The sequence below is a fragment of the Protomyctophum parallelum genome, assembly GCF_964188405.1.
Source record: "Protomyctophum parallelum genome assembly, chromosome: 6".
In the NCBI taxonomy this organism is placed as follows: Eukaryota; Metazoa; Chordata; class Actinopteri; order Myctophiformes; family Myctophidae; genus Protomyctophum; species Protomyctophum parallelum.
In genome coordinates this window covers 23471158-23490904 of record NC_139701.1, presented here as the reverse complement: position 1 = coordinate 23490904, position 19747 = coordinate 23471158, and the positions used below count along the sequence as shown (strand labels likewise).

The 19747-nt window shown below is 42.6% G+C and overlaps 1 protein-coding gene across 1 annotated transcript in view; it reads left to right on the top strand.

Moving 5' to 3' along the window:
- Positions 1-19747, top strand: part of tgfbr3 (transforming growth factor, beta receptor III) — a 98239-nt gene that overhangs the window by 65854 nt on the left and 12638 nt on the right. Inside the window, exons 9-14 of the mRNA XM_083767637.1 lie at positions 174-463; positions 937-1092; positions 4881-5027; positions 5431-5616; positions 13436-13729; positions 14531-14663. Of these exons, the coding sequence (XP_083623763.1) occupies positions 174-463; positions 937-1092; positions 4881-5027; positions 5431-5616; positions 13436-13729; positions 14531-14663 (1206 nt within the window). The remainder of the gene's footprint in view (positions 1-173; positions 464-936; positions 1093-4880; positions 5028-5430; positions 5617-13435; positions 13730-14530; positions 14664-19747) is intronic.

Below are 19747 nucleotides of genomic sequence, written 5' to 3'. Positions count from 1 at the left end.
TAATAAATGACCATCAATAACTAAAAGTAATTAGAGATTTCACGGTCCTGCGAAATGGGGCTGCGTGAAATGGTGAAGTTTATTTTACGGCCTCAGTCCAGTGCAGTTATTGAGCCAGTTAAAGCACCGGGCCTGGTGAGGTGTTAACCGTGGTCTCTGTGTGTGACTTCCAGATGTGGTGGATCCCCTGGAGAGCATGTTCCCTCCAGAACTCTCCATCCTGCGCAACTCCGGCCCCCTCCCATTACCAGGTGCGAGGGACTCTCCCCCGCGCTCCAGTCTGCCCTTCCCCTTCCCCCCACATGTGGCCCAGGGTCTGCCCTACCTGTCGCTGCCCTCCCTGGATTACCGGCCCTGGGAGGGCGGGGAGCCCGAGGAGCAGCAGGGGGTGCTGAGCGTGGGCTTGGCGGTCCAATGTGAAGAGACCAGGATGGTGGTCAGCGTCGACAGAGAGAGCCTGGAGGTGAGCGGAGGACACGCCTGCCCCAGTTAGAAACATGAAAGTCGTCAGTGAATGTTTCACTAGCTCATAAACAATTAGTTAGATTTGATGAGCGCGATAACGGAGCCTTTTAAAATGAGGTCCAACAAAGACGAGAAATACTCCCGTTGTTGAGTTGCTACATATTAATATGCCAGTCTCCCTTTTAAAGACTGGTTGGCGTTGAAGTAGGAACGATGGTGCCCGCTGCCCAACACTGGGCGCCTGAACACAGAGAGAACACAGCCCACATCACAGTGTGGAAAACTCCCATAGAATGTAATTAGGAGTAGCTAGCGTTGCAGCTAGGCCACCGTGTGAGGTTTATTTATACCTGGGAACATGAGATTGAATGGTGAAATGTTGCAATGTAACATTATTCTTTACAACTCTGGAGACTGGTCAATAATTCATATTCACCCATGTCCAATTCTTATGTTGTTTTATGTCACCAGGCCAATGGGTTTGCTCATGCCAACCTGACTCTCCAAGACCCAGAATGCAAAGCAACAGTTAATTCCACACACTATACGTTGGAAACCCCTCTAAATGGCTGCCAGACCACTGTCTACCCCATGCCCACCAGCTCCAAGGTCCTTTACATCAATTCGGTGAGTACATAACAAGCAATATGACACCTCTCTGTAATTATCATCACAATACATGTGACCACCCATGCCATATGGCAATAACACTGATCAACTTAAAACAATCGGTTTTGTGTGCTATAAGTATTTTCAATGTAAATGATTGATTGATTGATTGATTGATTGAATACTTTATTAACAGTTTGCAGAAAAAAACACAGGAAAGTACCGTTCAATACAAGGTCTGCTAAGAGGATTTAAACCCCAAGAAAGCCTATAGCTCGTTTGCATTAGGGTCCTTCATGTTCAATTCATCTGAACATTTAATGACATACAAATATATAGTACTATGCAAAAACATCATTTATTTCCCCCCTATTCTTATGAAATGAATGGCTAACAATAGCATGTTAAAAGGTTAATGGTGGACTGAACATTCGCATCTCACAACACCCGAGTGATGATCATTAACAGGGAAAGCCTGCATCGCGTTTCCTCTAACAAGCAGAGATAAATCGCTTCCTCCGGGACATTTTGAAATTATTTCTCTGCGAGGGGAAGTGAGAACAACATTTTCTCGATCCCACACAGTGTAAAAAACCCTGGGCGCGAGTCCAAGGCTGTCTTTTGTGTGAGCACTTGGTGCTAACGCTGATAACCTAAGACCTCTGGTCAAAACAACGTACGTTTCATTTTCTAGGTCACCGCTTGTCAAAAGGCTATCGTCCCCCATTTGGCCGCTGTTTGTCCTGTTCCATGGTTTTAATTAAGTAGGGGTACCATTTGTGGGTCAGCTAACATCAGGACCACAGGCGAGACTTAATCAATGCCACCATGGCTGTGCTCTCACCTCATTAAACCTACATGTTCACCCTCTACTCACCGCTGGCTCTGGAAGCTCCCACAGAATTGAATGAAACTCAGAACATATTTATTTTCCGTGGAGATCTCGTACATGTTTTGTGGATTTCATTTGTCAGAATCACAGGACGTTCCCACAATTTAATTCCAGACCTCTTTTTGCAGAATGGCTTGGCACCCCCCTCATAGATTAAAATCTCTGTATTCTATGAATCCTGAACACCCTGAATTGAGCAATACTGCTCACAATGGGGTCTGTTGACCAAAACAAAACAAAAACAATATTGCAGCAAGGTGGCGATGTGGGAGTTCAAGACAACATGGACAGTTAGAAGTTGAAAACTATGAGGGTTAAACCTTTGACAGATTCTGTGGCAACTAAGGGTTTATGGCGTTCGGATAAACGCTGCTTCATTTACGGCAGGCCCTTTTTCGGCAACGCTGTCACCCTCTACGTTTACATTTCAAAACATTTTGGGCCCATGTCTCATCAGATACAGATTTCAACATATCCACCTAGTTTGGACAAACTGTCTGAATTATGGCCAGTTTCGCGCCAAGTGTTTGGACCTAATGGGGCGATTTCAAAATAATTTTACACACATGGTTCAATACATGGTTAGGAAACATATTCTATGAGTTTTGTAATGATTTGGCAAACGATGTTTGCTTTATCGCTTGATTCATGTTATGCCACACACACTTTTTTCTTTTCTTTTTTGTTTTTGTAGTCAATTTGAATGCAACTTTCAGGGTATGTTCAGATATTTATGGTACAGCAAAGTCAAGAAAACTGTTTTATAAACAGACAACAACAATTATGTATTCCAATCAGCTCTATAAGCTGAACGCATAGAGGAGAGAACAAAATGTTCACACACTGATTCTTCAAAAAAGTGAATGTCTCAAAAATCGTTTGCATGTCGACTGACAGCTGAGGAATGTTTTAGCTGAAAAATGTCTTTTGTGTTCTATGTATAGCACCATGGATTATTAAAGATGGAGTTTTTTATTTTTCCAGCTTTTCATGTGTCTATGGGGTGACAGTACTTCATTAGACACCCTGGAGTTGTTTTTATGTGCAATAGTGTAATAACTTTGTATTTAGGGTTTCTTCCTGGAGGCTGAACACTTGACGGTCAAACGGGCCAATGAAGTAAACACGGATAGTGTGACGTAAAAAAATTGCACGCACACACGCACCTCCCCCTCTCTATATATTTTTAAATACGACAACCTCTGTGGGCGGAGCTGCCTGCCACATACACACGTGTGAACTGAACGGCGCAGCCAGTTTGCTGCTCTCTGTGCGGCAGATTTTCAAACAGTCATTTGATTTCACACATTACCAGTTCACAGCAGAGCAGACTGTTTTCCGTTAGATTGGAAGCAAGTAAATGTTCACGTCGGGTCCTCAGGATAATCAAGGAAACCACAACAAACCAGCCTTATATAGCCTACCTGCTCTGCTGTATAGTTGCTCTTGTTGTTCTCAAGGAGTAGGTTGTTTCTTTTATAATCACAGTGGTCGGGCTTTGATACAGAGTGTAGTGTCACAGTGCATGTGCATTCTTGTTGGCTGTTGTAGTCAATATGTAGGTCCTAATACTTATACGAGGCTGTAAAGTCAAGAATTAGAATCTGTTGTTGTGTCGCGCTGGAAGTCATGTTGCCATGTCTGGCTATTACAAGCGACTTTGGCTTGTTTTCATATAAGTAACTTTCGGAGGAGATGTGGTTGACTTGACCAATGGTTTATGTGAAGGACCCTCAAATTAATATGTTGTTAAAAGGATTGGTGTTGTTGAAACGTTTTCATAAATATTCAAGGCAATATCTGTTACTTATTTTTGTGGACTTGGCCGCTTGTTTCTTTAAATCTGGCGACTTTTGCTCAATGCAGTCAGAAGGAACATTCATGTTGTAAATTGAGTTTGATCAGAGCAAGAGTGGAGAGTCTTCTGTCCAGAGCATCATGTGCCTAGGGCAGTGCAAGTGTTTTGGACAGTTTTAATGCCAGGGTGCTTAGCTGGAGGAAATCAATAGCCTACAATATATTGGCAAATTAATAAAATTATTCATGCTAAATGATCTATCAAATTAATTGTTTCTGCTGTTAAACTATGATTTAATTGCATGATGAGCTGAGCTGATTGTGACAATAGGGTCAATATAATTGGAGGAAATAAATAAATGATTATAAAAACAGATCTGATATGGTATGGATGCGTGGATTATATGCCTATACATGGATGGTGGCAGTATAAGTGCATAATGGTGCTTATACGATATCTCAGAAATATGGGAAGTGTTCACTTCTAACATTCACAAAAACATGAGTTCTTGTTACATTACAGACACCAATTTGTCATTTTGTAAACAAAAGGGCAGAGCCATGGGCTGTCCTTTTATAAGGAGGGGGAGGGACTAGGACAAGTGGGTGGTCTTAAAGGAGGAGGCGGAGGGACTGGATTAGGTAAACTCACGCATACCTAATGAACTGGTGGGTGTGTCCACATAAAACCATCATTTTAACAAATACTTTACACTTTTTTGAAAAAATGATACCTCATATACACCTAAATACACCTGATGATCATGTTTAAATGTGGAAAAAAATCACGGCACTCCATCTTTAAATAGCACTTTTCAGTTTCTGTCACAAAACCTAGTCAGACAGGCTTTAGTAGTTATTGAGTCAGATTTGTATTGTGAGGGTAGATGGATGCCTTTAATTATAGCACTCCATCAGGCCACTTCTGGCCATATTTGTTGTGCAGGTAATGTGCACAACTTCCAATCGTACCATTTAATACAATTTCTCAGGAATTTCAAAACTGCAGCAGAAGGAGAAAAACATCAGTACAAAAACCTCTGTTATTAATCTCTTTAATATCGCTTATACAGTAAATGCAGCAGATTTGTTTTGAATCATGGTCGTCCCCCTACAGATCCTGATCAGCCACACTGAGCCCAAGGATGGGAGTGGAGGGCCAGACTACGAGGACTTGGAGTCTGGAGACGTGGTCTTCCCAAGGGACACGGAGGAGCTGGAAAAGACGTTTGTGGAGCCCACAGAGCACCTGTCCTCCATCGTGGTGAGTCGTTTCTTCTGACTCCGATTTCTTTCCGATTTCCAAGCCTGTATAGAGTTGAGAAGTCAAGACCACCGATCGTCTCCACCTTCGCATAAATCATGTCATGAAACTCCATTTCCCAGAGTCCCTTGGTGCTAGTAAAGACTCATCTGGCCTCGCCGCTCTCGTGCAGTGATGTCTGTCTCTCTAACTGCTCTTAACCTGGCCTTTAATATTTTCCACGTTTTGTGTCTCCCCATTTTCTACCGTTTCTCTCCAGAAGGCCCCCCACTCCCCCACCACTCCACTTTTATTGTATTTTCCAGATTTTTTTGTCTTGTTTGTTCTTTAGCTTCTGAGCCATCTCACTCAGTGGCTGAATCTTATGTTTGATGTTGGCATTGGTTTATGTGCTTCATTCCAGTTCAATTGCACATACCAAAAGGACCAAGATCCCCCCGAATTTCTTCCTAAGATTGTGCCGGGACCGGCCAAGGACCCAGGCGACAACGTGACGTTCAGCATGGAGCTGTACCACAGCAACCTCTTCCGATACCCGGCGCCGCAGGCCTTCCACACTGTGTCGGAAAACAAACCGGTGTTTGTTGAGGTACGCTGTAATGTCGTCATTAAGTACACTTTACCGTCCGGTGTATTTTACTAATGAAATAGGATAATGTGGTCCTGCAAGTTTATTGTCTGTGCGTACATACTTTGGTCTCTTTCCTTTGGGCGATCAACACTGTCATGGGACAAAGAAATATAATCAAAAAAATAACAAAAAACCCTGACTGTGTACTCTTTGTCTGGGATTTTCAACTCTAACTTTCTTTGATCTCCTAGTGTGTGTCTATGAGGTCAATTTGTATTTGGTCTGGTTCAGGATAGAAAGCTTGCACTCACGTTCACCCCTAGCATCCATTGTACATAGTAAAATTGGGAACGTTAATGGAACTATCAAAATGGACCAGAACGCGTCCATTTTGACAATGTCAAGAGTATAGTGCTCACGGTTTTACTATGCAGCCCCCCTTCAGTGTGTCTTGGTATTCTGACTGTCTGGCCTGGTGGAACATCTCTTGTGAAACAATAATTATGGAGGTCTTCTGAATGGTATAAAGACCCATACGAAGAGGCCCCTTTGAAGTGATGATTTATGATGCTATGAGAAGAAGATGCCTCACTGACAGTGTGGACATAGAGCCAGCAGGTTACAAAGAGCTTTCTGTGTATGAGGCTTCTGGCCTAACCTTTCCCCGCCACCTTTAGACCTCTCACACCAGGCTGAGAGCTGCTCTGAGGCCAGGGCGACAAGGTGTGCTGTTGGATGTTGCTCTTGTGCATTTGTGCTCACAATCTATGATGTGTTAGCTTATAGCTAGCCTTTGATGCATACAGTGCAGTGTACCTCGGATGTTTAACTGCGTGTCGTGCCAAAAATGTCAATGTTGTTCTACCGGGGGGGGGGGGGGGGGGGGGGGAGGGGGAGTAGTGGTTCAGGTGGTAGAGCGGCCACTTCGGACATTTCCCGGTTCAATCCCTGGGTTAGTGTAGAAATATCCTTGAGCAAGACACTGAGATACACCCCTCAGTGCGTGCGTGCGTGCGTGAGTGAGTGCGTGCGTGAGTGCGTGCGTGCGTGTGTGCGTAGGCAGAGTAATAGGTAGGAATAGGATTGGCTCATTTGGCTGTCGATCAAACAGCCCAGCACAGCGGCAGCTAGTTTAGTGAACGCCCAACAAGTTTGCGTCTTAGCAAAATTTGCGATAATTGTGATTAAAGAAACATGGACGACAAAAGGGAAGAAACTAAGACCACGGCAAAGAAAAGGAAATGCAGTTACCACAAGGACGGGGAAAGTATTTATCCAGTGCAAGACTCACAAAAAAATGTGTTGCTCAAAAGGAGGCTTCAATGTGTGTGGATCGTACAGTATGGATACGTTTGTAATAAAACCAAAACAAGATTCCAACACAGTTAAGGTAACAGCAGCTGTAATAACTAGTGTTTATACCACACAGTGCAACACTCCCAGTCATACAGATCTGTGGCAATAAGCTCTCATCAGTCAGACTCTGATATTGCAAAGAAAATGGCATGTGGTTGTACCAAGGCAGCATCCATAGTATCTATGTGCTTGCCTTGCACCTGCCTGTGTGCAGAACTCCCAAGTGACAAAAATGCCCACACTCCATTATTTTCAGTTGCAGTAGTTGGCTTTGTTAGGAGGAGAATGCTTTGATAAAGTAATCCATGTCTTCACAATCAAATCAAAGCCTCTTTGTTGGTTGGTTGGTGTATTTAGGCCGTGTTAGGACCCATGAAAAAGTGCTTAGAAAATGAGTTTCGTTCCCATGTCATGGGAACTACTCATTCAATGCATTTTTTCATAGATAATACCCTTCTAGACTTTGGGTTAAAAGTTCTACTCATAATATTCTGCAGTATTTTGTCACAAGCCATAAATGTATAAACAGTGTATAACCAAAAAACAAAGATGTGCTGCTGTTTTTGCTTGTAAAATGTGTTTTTGGCAACACAAAATCTTTCTCAAATGTCAAATGCATATACTTAACATCTGAAACAAGTATTGGTGCCTTTAGTTTGAAATGAAACCTACACAGTAGATTGTGCCAAAAGCTTATGTTTCATACATAGAAAATGTCTCAACCTACTGTGTAATGAAAGGTAGAAAAGAAAATCAGGGCACCTTGAACCAAAATGGCAGAAAATCTATCCAAATGTTACCACGCCCCCTAAATTGGAATAATGCAAGAAATGCACAAGTCAAGACTAAAAAATAAAGCACTAGAGGTCAGAATGATTACAACATAATTGTATGAAACATTTATTTATTTACAAGTAACGCAAAGTGTCACAGCATCTGTGCCAGCATCTTCTGTTGGCTGTGTAAGTAGTCTGTGCTGTTTGCATTTATGCATTGCATTTAAATGGATGTAGGCAGTGTGGCAATTCTTTAACATCTTAATAATTCTTGAACAAAACAAGTAGTACCGTAGGCCTACATGGTAACATGTTGGGTTACTCATCCCTATCACTTTCATCAGTCATCATCCCATGTATCTTTCTTCTGTTTCCTTTGACACATTTTCACAGTCCTGGAAGTGACATAAATCAGTGCAAGACAGTTTTGCAGACATACATGAACATCTTTCAGTCTCACTTTTCTTTTTTTTTTACAATTACAGTGGACTACCTGCAACACACTATCAGGGGCAGGATTTCTAGTCATCCATGTTACTGTTAACTCCCCATCCTCCATGCCCCATCCACTGCCAATGGGTGAAGGAGCACACATCCTACGTACTAGTCAGAGAACGTCTCATCACTGCTGCTTGGTAGTTTGCCCATTTGGTGAAAAATTCTAGATACAGTTGACTGGTGAATGACAAAGAGGTAACCTAAAAGTTCCTCAGACAGATTGAGGCGCAGCTTCATCAGTGTAAGCAGAAGTCTCTGAGTATCACTAAGTGACTGTTTTGCAGGAGGTGGTAAACTTGGTGACACAAAATTTAACAACAACATGAAAGTCTCTACATTTGGTAGTCCTGTGAAGAATTTCATTTCGCTGTCATTAAATTCTTTCTAATTTGTTGACTTTATCCCTAAGTGATTGACATTCAGCATTTCAAGATTTAATCTGTTCATGTAATGAGGCAGTCATTTTGTGTTTCCTCTGTCTGGACCCCAATGCCTGGGACTTCAACAACAGTCTGTACCTCTGCTGTACTTCGATCAGTGATGGAGGTGAAACCAAATAACCTTGACACGTAGTCAGGATGTATCATCACTCTTTTCCCCTTAAATAACAAAAACAACAAAAACATTTACTAGAAATATGATATTAATTTGTTTACATATATGGGGCGTTTTCACATATGTCCTGTTTCAGACATCAGCCTCAAAACGGGACGGGGCTGCCAAATCATTGTGAGAATATTTTTTTTACATTAACCACTGGAACAATAGCATACCTATTCTGGAGGGAACATTTGCAGAAAATAGCAGATCTACAAGCTCACAACATTGTGAGCTTGTAGACCGGCTATTTTGGCAAATAAGTTTGGTGTAGAGCAGGGGTAGGCAGCTTTAACCACGGGTGCCAAGGGTCACCACTGGCACACACTGGCAATGCCAGTGTCTCACTCTAATGCCAGTCTGGCATTAGAGTGAGAGAGGATTAGCCTGCATGTCTGTAACTGAGTGTACAGATGGAACAAATGGACCCCATTGGACCCCAAATGGACCCTTCTTAGGCCTTAAGCCTACAGGTCTGTGAGAGTGGAATGGACCCTTACAATGCTGATATTATGAATGGTGCTGCTGCTAGCGCAAACCTTCAAACAGCAGCTAATGGTCCCAGGGTAGATCTCTCCAGGGGGAGCCTATTATCGTTCTGCGCAATTGATGAAGACGAACTCCGCAAAACCATTTCACAGATGACATCATCCTCCTGTTCATTGGATACAATTCCCACCACCTTTCTCAAAGAGGTCTTAGACAGTGTGATTGGAGATATCCTTAAAATTGTAAACAGCTCTCTACAATCAGGCGTCTTCCCAGACTCACTGAAGACTGCCGTAGTTAGGCCCCTACTCAAGAAACACAATCTTGATCCCTCTGTTTTGGGTAACTATCGACCCATTTCAAATTACCCTTTCTGGGCAAGGTTTTAGAAAAATGCATCTCTCATCAATTGGATGTATTTCTACAGAACAATAATGTGCACAACAAATTCCAATCTGGCTTTAGGAAAGGGCACAGCACAGAAACAGCACTTGTAAAAGTAATGAATGATCTTAGGGTGTCTGCTGACAAGAAACATGTATCCGTTCTCTTACTTCTAGATTTAACGGCTGCATTTGACACGATTGATCATTCAATTTTAATACAGTGTTTGGAGCACTGGATAGGCCAGTCTGGTACGGCCCTGTCCTGGTTCACCTCCTACCTATCAAACAGAAGTTACTTTGTCAATCTAGCCAAGTTTGACTCAGACAAACACGACATCAGTTCTGGTATTCCACAGGGCTCGATTCTTGGTCCTCTGCTTTTCTTCTTGTACATTCTGCCATTAGGCGAACTCATTACCAATCACGGAGTCATTTCTATGCTGATGATACCCAACTATATCTTTCTGTGGCCCCAGATGATCCCTGTGCTTTAGACCCGCTGTTGACCTGTCTGTCTAGTATCAAATGTTGGATGAGTGAGAACTTTCTCAAGCTAAATGAGGATAAGACAGAAGTTCTCATAATCGGTTCTAGCGAGCAGAAAGAATCAATAATAAGCAGACTTGGCAACCTGACTGTAGAAAGTAACAGTACAGTAAAGAACCTGGGGGTTATTATTGATTCTGAATTGAATTTTAATTCACACATTAATCATGTTACCATGTTACAACTTGTCCAAAATGCAGCAGCTAGAGTTTTAACTAGAACTAAGATGAGAGAACATATTACTCCAGTTTTGGCATCACTGCACTGGCTTCCGGTTGTTTTTAGGATTGATTTTAAAATTATTTTACTTGTCTATAAAGCTCTCAATGGTCTCGCACCTCCGTACCTCCGTGACTGCCTACCTAGATATGTCCCTAACCGCCCCCTCAGGTCCTCCAATGCTGGCCTACTTGAAGTGCCTAAAAGAATGTGCACAAAAAAATATGGTGAGGCAGCCTTTTGCTTCTACGGCCCAACAGCCTGGAATAAACTTCCATTCGATCTCAGACACGCACCCTCTGTAGACATTTTTAAATCTCAACTCAAGACTCACCTCTTCACTCTTGCTTTTAGTTGAGTTTTACTATGCACGTTCCTACCCTGCCCTGACTGATTTGCTGCATGTGGTGTTTTTATTTGTTTTTATTTATTTTATGTTCTTATATTCAATTTTGTTCTTTGCCATTGTTCTATCATTTTACCTACTTGTGTTTTATTGTATTATATTTTTGTGTCCTGCCCTGTGAAGCACTTTGAGCTGCATTTATGTATGAAAGGTGCTATACAAATAAAGTTTATTATATTATTATTATTATTATTATTATTATTATTATTATTACAGCCTGAGTGAACAAATGGACACATGCAGGTCTGTAACTCTGACACTATGGGTCCATTTGGTTCCATTCGTACACTCTCAGAGTAAGTTACAGACCTTAAGGATCCATTTGTGCAATAACAATCAAAAGTTATGTGGGTCCTTGAAAAAAAAACAAAAAAAATGTTTGATAACCACTGTACAAGTCAGTGGACTCTTAATGTGTCATATAAATCAGTGGCATACGATATTCTGAGGAAAACCATGGAGACTTAACATTCAGTAACTGCTTGTGTTGATCAAAATAAGAACATTAACATCAAGGACAAGTCTTTCCACGGAGTCCGTGTGTGTAGAAACACGTAACAACATGTTGATGAGTGACTACTATCTCTTTCAGGGGAACGGACTATGTTAATCCACTTCTTGGTCCACAAGAAGAGAACTCCGTTAGGTTCGTTTAAAACGGGACATTGTTTGAAAAGGCCCTTTTACATTGAACGTATGGTTTTACAAAAAAAGCAACATACCTGAGTCCTGACAGTGACACAAAGTGGCACCCGCAAATCCATGTGTCGGTGTCTATGATTCCAGTAGCCCTGAAACATGACGGCGAAGTGCAGCGATCCATTTACTTTTTTTTTCTTTACATTTCGGCAGTCTGTAAAAGGATAGCTCCGAGTTCTTTTTTAATCTGTTTGTACAGTCAATCGCACAACAGCTCTTTCCCCCATGCGCAGTGTTTAGAGTGAATGAAAACAGCACAGCAAGCCAGCAACAGTGAGTTGCTATCAGGTTGCTATGGACAACAAAAAGTTATTCCGCATACGATGACGTCACGCGCATACTCAAGGGAATAAAGCTGCTACGCGATTGGTCCATGTGACCAAAACCACACCACTCCCCTTGCACATATTATTACGCCTTGTAAGAAATAGTCCCGTCTTTGACCACTGACCACAAAAATACTGCAGAATGGCACGAGTAGAACTATTTTATTTGGACTTTCTACCTATAAATCTCTTTTATGGAGAAAAAATTGTGTAGTCCCCCTTCCGTGGGAACGGAACTGAACGAAAAGGGACCTCACAATACGGCCTAATTGTCCAGTTGTATTGGTTGGTTGGTGTATTATGCAGTGGTATGGGTTGGTTGGTTGTATTGTCCAGTAAATAGTTCATTTAAATGCAGTTAAGTTTTATTTTATTTTAATTTGCATAGTAGTTATTATCATCACAGTCCTATTATGTGCTACTGAATCAACCAGATGGCAAAGTGATATAAAGGAATATAAATGTTATTATTTTTGTGTCACACATTGTCCCACCCAAACACACTCTTTGTCCCACATGGGGCACTTCACTGTCAGGTGAGGTGAGTTGGGATCTGGTCACCCTCCCTACCTCACGGTGGGACACTTCACTGTCAGGTGAGGTGAGTTGGGATCTAGTCACCCTACCTCACGGTGGGACACTTCACTGTCAGGTGAGCAAGTGGGGACCAACAGCAGTAATAATAGTAACACATACAGTAGGTGTATGGGGAATTTGGGAATTGGCACAATACCAACATTTGGAGAATGCTTCTCTACATTTAGCGGAAAAAAAGAAGAAAAGAATAACACTACCACAGCAGGGAAATGCCTTGTGGTGTGTGCAGGCAAAAACGTCAGGTTCCTAGTGGAACTGAATTACCGCTTCATGATTTGTGAATGTTGGATGTCATTGTACTTTTGACATTGAGTGATCATGGTGTTTTTCACTTTGGTGAATTCCCCTCAATATACACTTTGATAGTTAGGTAGGTATCAAATCTTTAACCATTGACCTGGGTCACCAGGGATCTATACTTGACCCAAAACCTTTTACACCAAGTCTCTCTGCAGAAAATAGACTACTTCTGTAGCTGGGTAATGGCTGAGATAATGAATGAAGCCTGATTGTGTTTGTTTAAACCTGCAGGTATCTGAACCATAAAGCAAAGTTAGACATGTTGAAAAATGAAAGCTCGCCTCTAACATCTAGCATGATCTGTATGTTTTTTCTACCAATCCTACCAATCCAAAATAGTACATATACGACCTATATGAGCTTGTAGATCAGCTACTTGTACTATTCTTTTTTAATATATAAAACAAATAAAAAGGAAAAAAGAAACAGTACTTATAGTCAATCAAAAGAAGATTTGCTTTACTTAGATTTAACGCAGCTGAAAGTAATTCCTGCCCACCTTTATCAACCAGAAATGACTCCAGTCATCAGTCAGCTTCCTTACTGCTTTCAGAGAAAAGCTTACCATGAAAGATCACAGCTGTTACTCGTGTATTTGAACACTACATGTTTTCTTTTCCCTCTGATTTTCTGGTTCCTCAGATATTAGCCACTAAAGCAGACGCAGAGCTGGGATTTGTGATCCAGTCCTGCTTCATCTCCCCCAATTCCGACCCCAACGCGGCCTCGGACTACACCCTCATCGAGAACATCTGCCCCAGGGACGACTCTGTCAAGTACTACCCTCAGAGAGACTTTCATATCCTTCACACGCAGACGGATCGGAAGAGGTTCAGCTTTAACTTCGACGCAAAGTTCAACGAATCCCTTCTCTTCCTGCACTGCGAAATGTCTCTGTGCTCCAAGAGACAGCAGACCAACCGAGCACTACCCGTGGTATGCAACGTGTTTACTACAACAACAAAAGCAAAATTCAAATACATATTTGTTGTTTGCTAGTGTGTAGAGAGAGAGAGAGAGAGAGAGACAGAGAGAGAGAGAGAGAGAGAGAGAGAGAGACCTTTATTTCTGTAAATCTGACCTGTGTGTTCAGTATGCTCTGTACTGTAACTGCGTTTGTTTGAAAAAACCAAGCACTCAGAACTCTGTGTTTTAGTTTGCAGTGCTGGCTCTGGCTGACCTGAACCATTCAGTTTCAGGTCTCTACCCATGGCTAAGCAGGAAACATAAATCGACGTTAAGGTTTGCCAAGTAGCCACCTGTAGAACAAAATAAGCATCCATCTTAAGTGCCACTTTCCTGTTGCTGTGTCCGCGATCTGTCTCCACTAATTTACTGTACTTTCACAAACCTTTAGCAAGCAAATCCCTCCCCCCTCCCCCCACGCCTTTGCTCATTTGACCCATTTTGGCTCCCAAGGGCATTTTGGGAAAGGGGAAGAAAAAGAAATCCTGTCAGAGTAGTGACAGGGGCCTTGGGCTGACTCGTGGCAGTGTGGCTAATATTTACATTCTGATTATGATCAAGGTCAGGATGAGGTTTATGAGTTTGGAGTGTGTATGACTTCCTCACAATTATACCTGTGGTCAGGGATGAAAGACGACTCCTTCTCTTAGGTCGTGCGGGGGTCACGAGGCTTCGGCCTTGTGTTTTCATTCATAAAGGAAAACAGTGCATATTTACCAACTGGCCACTATATCATATTTTTTCTGACTGGTTTCCTCTTCCTCTGCACAGTGCGTCCAGTCCAACGAGGCGTGTGACTCTGTCAACCTGGACACCGTCCTGGCTATGATGATGAACACCAAGACGTCCACAAAGCCCCTGGTTGTTGTAGTGCCTGACGGGGACGAACAAAAGGAACCACCAGGTTAGCACATAAGATATTAATGTTTTTAAGTCTCACCTTAAGACTCATCTTTTCTCCCTGGCTTTCAATCCCTCTTGAGTCCGTTTTAGGTTTTGCTTTATCTTAGCTCTTTTTTGTTTGGCTTATTTTAACCTTTCATGCTTATATTTTTGTCATAATTTCTGACTGTGTTTTCTCGTTTACATTCTGTGTTCTCTTGCCTATCTCTGTTTTGCCACTGATCTGTACAGCACTTTGGTCAACCTTGGTTGTTTTAAAACGTGCTTTATAAATAAAGTTTGATTTGATTGATTTGATAAGATACTGTAATATTATGTTTGGCAAGGGTTAGTGCCGATATTATCACGTCACAATTTTTATTTAGCTTTGGTATAGTCTACAGTATGATATGATATACACCAAGTTCAAATCTTATTTGTAATTTTGTGTTATATAATAACAATATGCAATTTGTAATTTTGGATATTCTAAATGGCTGTATTATACGCAATCTATGCCAATCACGAGATATCTCATGGAAAATAAGATTTGAAAGGGATAGTTCAGATTTTTTTAACTTAAGCTGTATGAAATACTTACCATTAACATAGTGGTTGCAACTGTATTAATTGATTACCCGAGTCCTGTGGTGGGAGTTCTGCTCTGGTTTTGGTCAATATTAAGTAGTTCCTGGCCCAGGCCGTAGCGTAACGGTCTGGGCACCGGACTGGTGATCCAGTCGCGGTGTGCCGCGGGTTCGACTCCCGAACCCGACACGGCCTTTACCGCATGTCATCCCCCCATCTCTCTCCCGTTTCCTGTCAGCCTACTATCTGTCCCTTAAAAAATCAATAAAAGGCGTAAGCCGCAAAAAAAAAAATATCTTAAATATTAAGTAGTTCCGGTCATTTTGTGGGGGGCCACGCAGTAAAAGTAAATTAATTCACAAAACTAACGTAATTTGTATTGTTGACCTATTTCTAAAATATTAGCGCAACTTTGGTTCAACTTTGGTTCAACTTTGGTTCAACTTTGACCTCTCTATCACATGGAACTATTTTTGGGGCGTAGTGATATGGACACAAAAAACATAGTTCTGTGTGATATAGGGGTAAAAAATGAACGAATTGCGTTTTAGGCAAGTATTTCATACAGCTTAAGTTAAAAAAAATCTGAACTATCCCTTTAAGCCTTGATAGAAGTTCTTGAGCACAACAACAAATGTAGGAACAGATGATTGACAATATTTGATTGACAATATTTGAACTTGCATCATGCCAGGCTAGCTATACAACCCAGGCTTCTAGCAAAGTTCAACATGGCTTAGCCTTTAAGGGTCAATCTGTTCCTGCCATTTGGCTTTGGGCTAGCGCAGTCATCAATATGTTGCACAACCCCGGGCAAGAGTCACATCTGTAGTTTTCCTGTTTATCGGAACTGCACGTCATGGACTTCAGCTCTCGTTTCCGTGTGTGGTGTGCGTTTAAAGTGTGTCCGAGAACCTGATTAAGTGAAAAGCTGGTCTGGTCCTGGTGGCAGAAGGACACAGAGAAACCTCAGTGTAGTACTTGGAGATTAGACCCGACCATTCCAGCCACAGACCATCACACATCACATCCCCACATCTGGACATCATTTGCTCTGCACGCGTGTATATGCGTGCGTGCGTGCGTGTGTGCATGCATGTGTGTGAGCATGCAAACAAACACGCTGTATTTGCAATTTGTGCATACAATATATTCAAATTGTGTGTGTGTGTGTGTGTGTGTGTGTGTGTGTGTGTTTGTGTTTGTGTGCGTGATCATGTGGTTTACTGGAGTAAAGGGTAGTTCTGCTACAACGCTGAGCGCTGACGGAGCGATGGAAAAAAGGGGGAGTCACCCCAGCAACTGGAGCTCCAGTTGTTTTCACTTAGAACCTTGACTGTGGCCTCCTCTTCCCGCTAGTGAGAGGAGGAGGCGGCGGTGGAGGAGTGGTCTCCTTGGCTTTGGGAGCGTAGCCAGAGCTCCGAGGCCCCTCATTGCTCCATTAGTCGCTCACACGCTCAACCTGCCTATCGCGGAGTCTCCGGGGTTCGGAGGGCAGGGACGGAGCGCCAGCGGAGCAAGGGCGGGGCCGGCGTTGAGGGAGGCCCAGGGTAACCGCCACCACGTTTTGCTAATTATGAACTCAACTAAAGGCGAGGGTGATATCATGAGAACCCCCTTTTCAGTCGGTTCAGCTGCCAGGGGTTCTCGAGTCAGCATCCCCTCGGAGCGCTTTGCGCTTACACTGTCAAGAAACAGCACTGTGGTCTGTCTGACTCAGCTTTATACACTCACAAGTTGGATGTAAATCATGCTGCTTCTTAATCACTGGGCTGTCATTGTTCCACAAACGAACCAAACCGGGCCAAGTAGGAGTGGGTGGGTTTACTATAAGGTTAATTAGGCGTAGCGGACAGAAGACCTCACGACTTGTGGATGTGTATAGACAAATTCAGTGAGGGATATACAGTATATTTCCTCGAACTCGAACCACCTGATCCATCATGAATAATACGAGGGCCAACACTGCCAACAGCCTCGGGACAGAGATGCTGAAATTTGTGGTAATTGCCCAAGTGAGTTTTTCAGGCGTTGCCAAAACTACAGTGAGCTGAGCCAGTCCGGACCTGGCACCGGGCAAATGGCAAAGAGAGAGAGAGAGAGAGAGAGAGAGAGAGTGTGTGTGTGTGTGTGTGTGTGTGTGTGTGTGTGTGTGTGTGTGTGTGTGTGTGTGTGTGTGTGTGTGTGTGTGTGTGTGTGGCGTGTGTGTGTGGCGTGTGCGTGTGTGCCCATGCCAATATGCCAAGTGCACTGGGTGTATTTTCCATGGTGGAGATGAAGTAAACACAGATATGCCATACACCCCAATATAAAAAAGAGACCATTTCAAAAGCCGTGTTTTCAAACACAAAGGCATCTCTTATGCAGAGATGGCAAAGAAAACAAGCAGCTTTTTCAAGGGCCACAGCTCTGCGCTGCTGGACGGCATCCCAACGAGTTGAGCTTGATCTACAAATCAAAGAGGGGCCACTTGTGGCCAACTTGGTGCATGGAAAAACATAACAGCCTCAAAGCCTCGCCATCAAACATAGATTTACTGCCTCACAACATCAATAAATGTCCTCCCACTTTTTTGTTTTTTTTTGCCTCACAGAACTTTGAACTACAAGGAAAGGTCCAATTGTATCATCAGGGTGCTCCGGGTCATTACTCCAGCACCAGGATTGTTTCCTTTCAGTAAACAAGGAATGTTGTAATGAGGTAGTAAACAAGGTTTGAGTCTAAAACAATAGATTTATACAAGATATGTGAAGTGATGCACTGATTTCACTTCACTGTCTGTTTGACAGTGAAATGTTAAATTGACATAGAGAGGCTTTGATTTGAAAGCAAGGACATGTGACACAGCTGTATTCATATAACGGCAATGAAACACAATTTCTTTCTTTTTCTTAATACTCCCCCTTCTTCTCCCAATTTGGTTGTTCTGCCAATTTTCACTTCCCCTTGTCCCTTGCCACTGCTGACCCCTACAGGTTGGTTTGTTAGGGAGGGCGCAGATGAGCATGTGTCCCCTCCCCTGGACCCCTTCCATCACAATACGCAATTTGTAATTTTGCAATATGGAGAATTTGAATCCCTAGTGTCCATAGTGGTGGTGGGCAGGAACTTTTACCCCTGCGTCACTCAAGCATCTGTCTGTAGTGCAATTTTTGTGATCTACTGTATGAATGAATCAATCAATCAATCAATCAATCAATCAATCAATCAATCAATCAATGTTATTTATATAGCACCATTCCAAACATATAGTTACAAAGTGCTTTACATATGCATTCAAATTCAAATGTATGCAGCAACATCCACATGAACAAAATGCTAGCAACGTAAACACAAAACAATGAAGTGAAATCGAAAGGATTGATTATTTCAAATCAGAAATAGGCTACTGGCCCTTATAAACTCTTGTTGCTTTAAAATGGAACTCGTCAACAAGAGTTTATACAAACTTTAGCCAGCTACAGCTACAACTACATGGAAGAATTCAACCAGAATGTAACCCGCCCCTGTAAGTTAGCTACATGCCTGAAATGCAGTGTCAAATGTCAGTGCTGAAAGGACAGTGACATATTGAACAATGTTAAGAATACTGTGTGACAAGGCACAACTGCTGTGCAAACTGTATAATAAGCATACTGTACCTTTCCTTTGATGCAGGCTGCAGCTGTAGGGAATGGAGCTGTTTTTTTTTTTTTAAGATATTTTTTTGCGGCTTACGCCTTTTATTGATTTTTGAAGGGACAGACAGTAGGCTGACAGGAAACGGGAGAGAGATGGGGGGATGACATGCAGTAAAGGCCGTGTCGGGTCCGGGAGTCGAACCCGCGGCACACTGCGACTGGATTACCAGTCCGGTGCCCAGACCGTTACGCTACGGCCTGGGCCGGGAATGGAGCTGTTTGCAGTCATTACGAAACACTTTGAACTGTCAGCCTGAATGTTGTGCAACCACATCAACTGCGGCATGTTGTATGAGTACAGACCCCCAATGTCAAGGGTCTCCCAGAGGCTCCGTCAGTGGTTTCTGCACACCATGAGGAGAGGGTCAGAGTTGAACAGAAACACAGCCTTACAAAGGAGTGTTCTTCCATTGCTGCTTGGATAAACAAATGACGTTTCTTGCTGATATCACAACTGTTCCAACTCTGGCAAGCGCTTACAGCTGAGAACATAGGTCTGGAGTTCAGACGAACTCCTATAGCAGTGCTTGGTTCAGTTCAAATAATGAACATGCTGAACGGAGTACTTATCTTGCATAAAAGATTTTGTAGACCTGAGGCTCTCGTGCCATTTTGGCAGAGAGGTGGACAAAAAGTCATGAGTGAGAGATGCCACGGTCAGACTGTGATTCATTCAAATATATTTATAACTCTTGAGTTTCCATCACTGTTCAATATTCCGTTTCATTTGACTGTACATTAGACCTAGCCTCTGGCAGAGACATGTTTTTTCATGCTGAACCAAAACACAACTCTTTAGGCGTTTTCAAAGACATAGCTAATGTACCTATAGAATAGT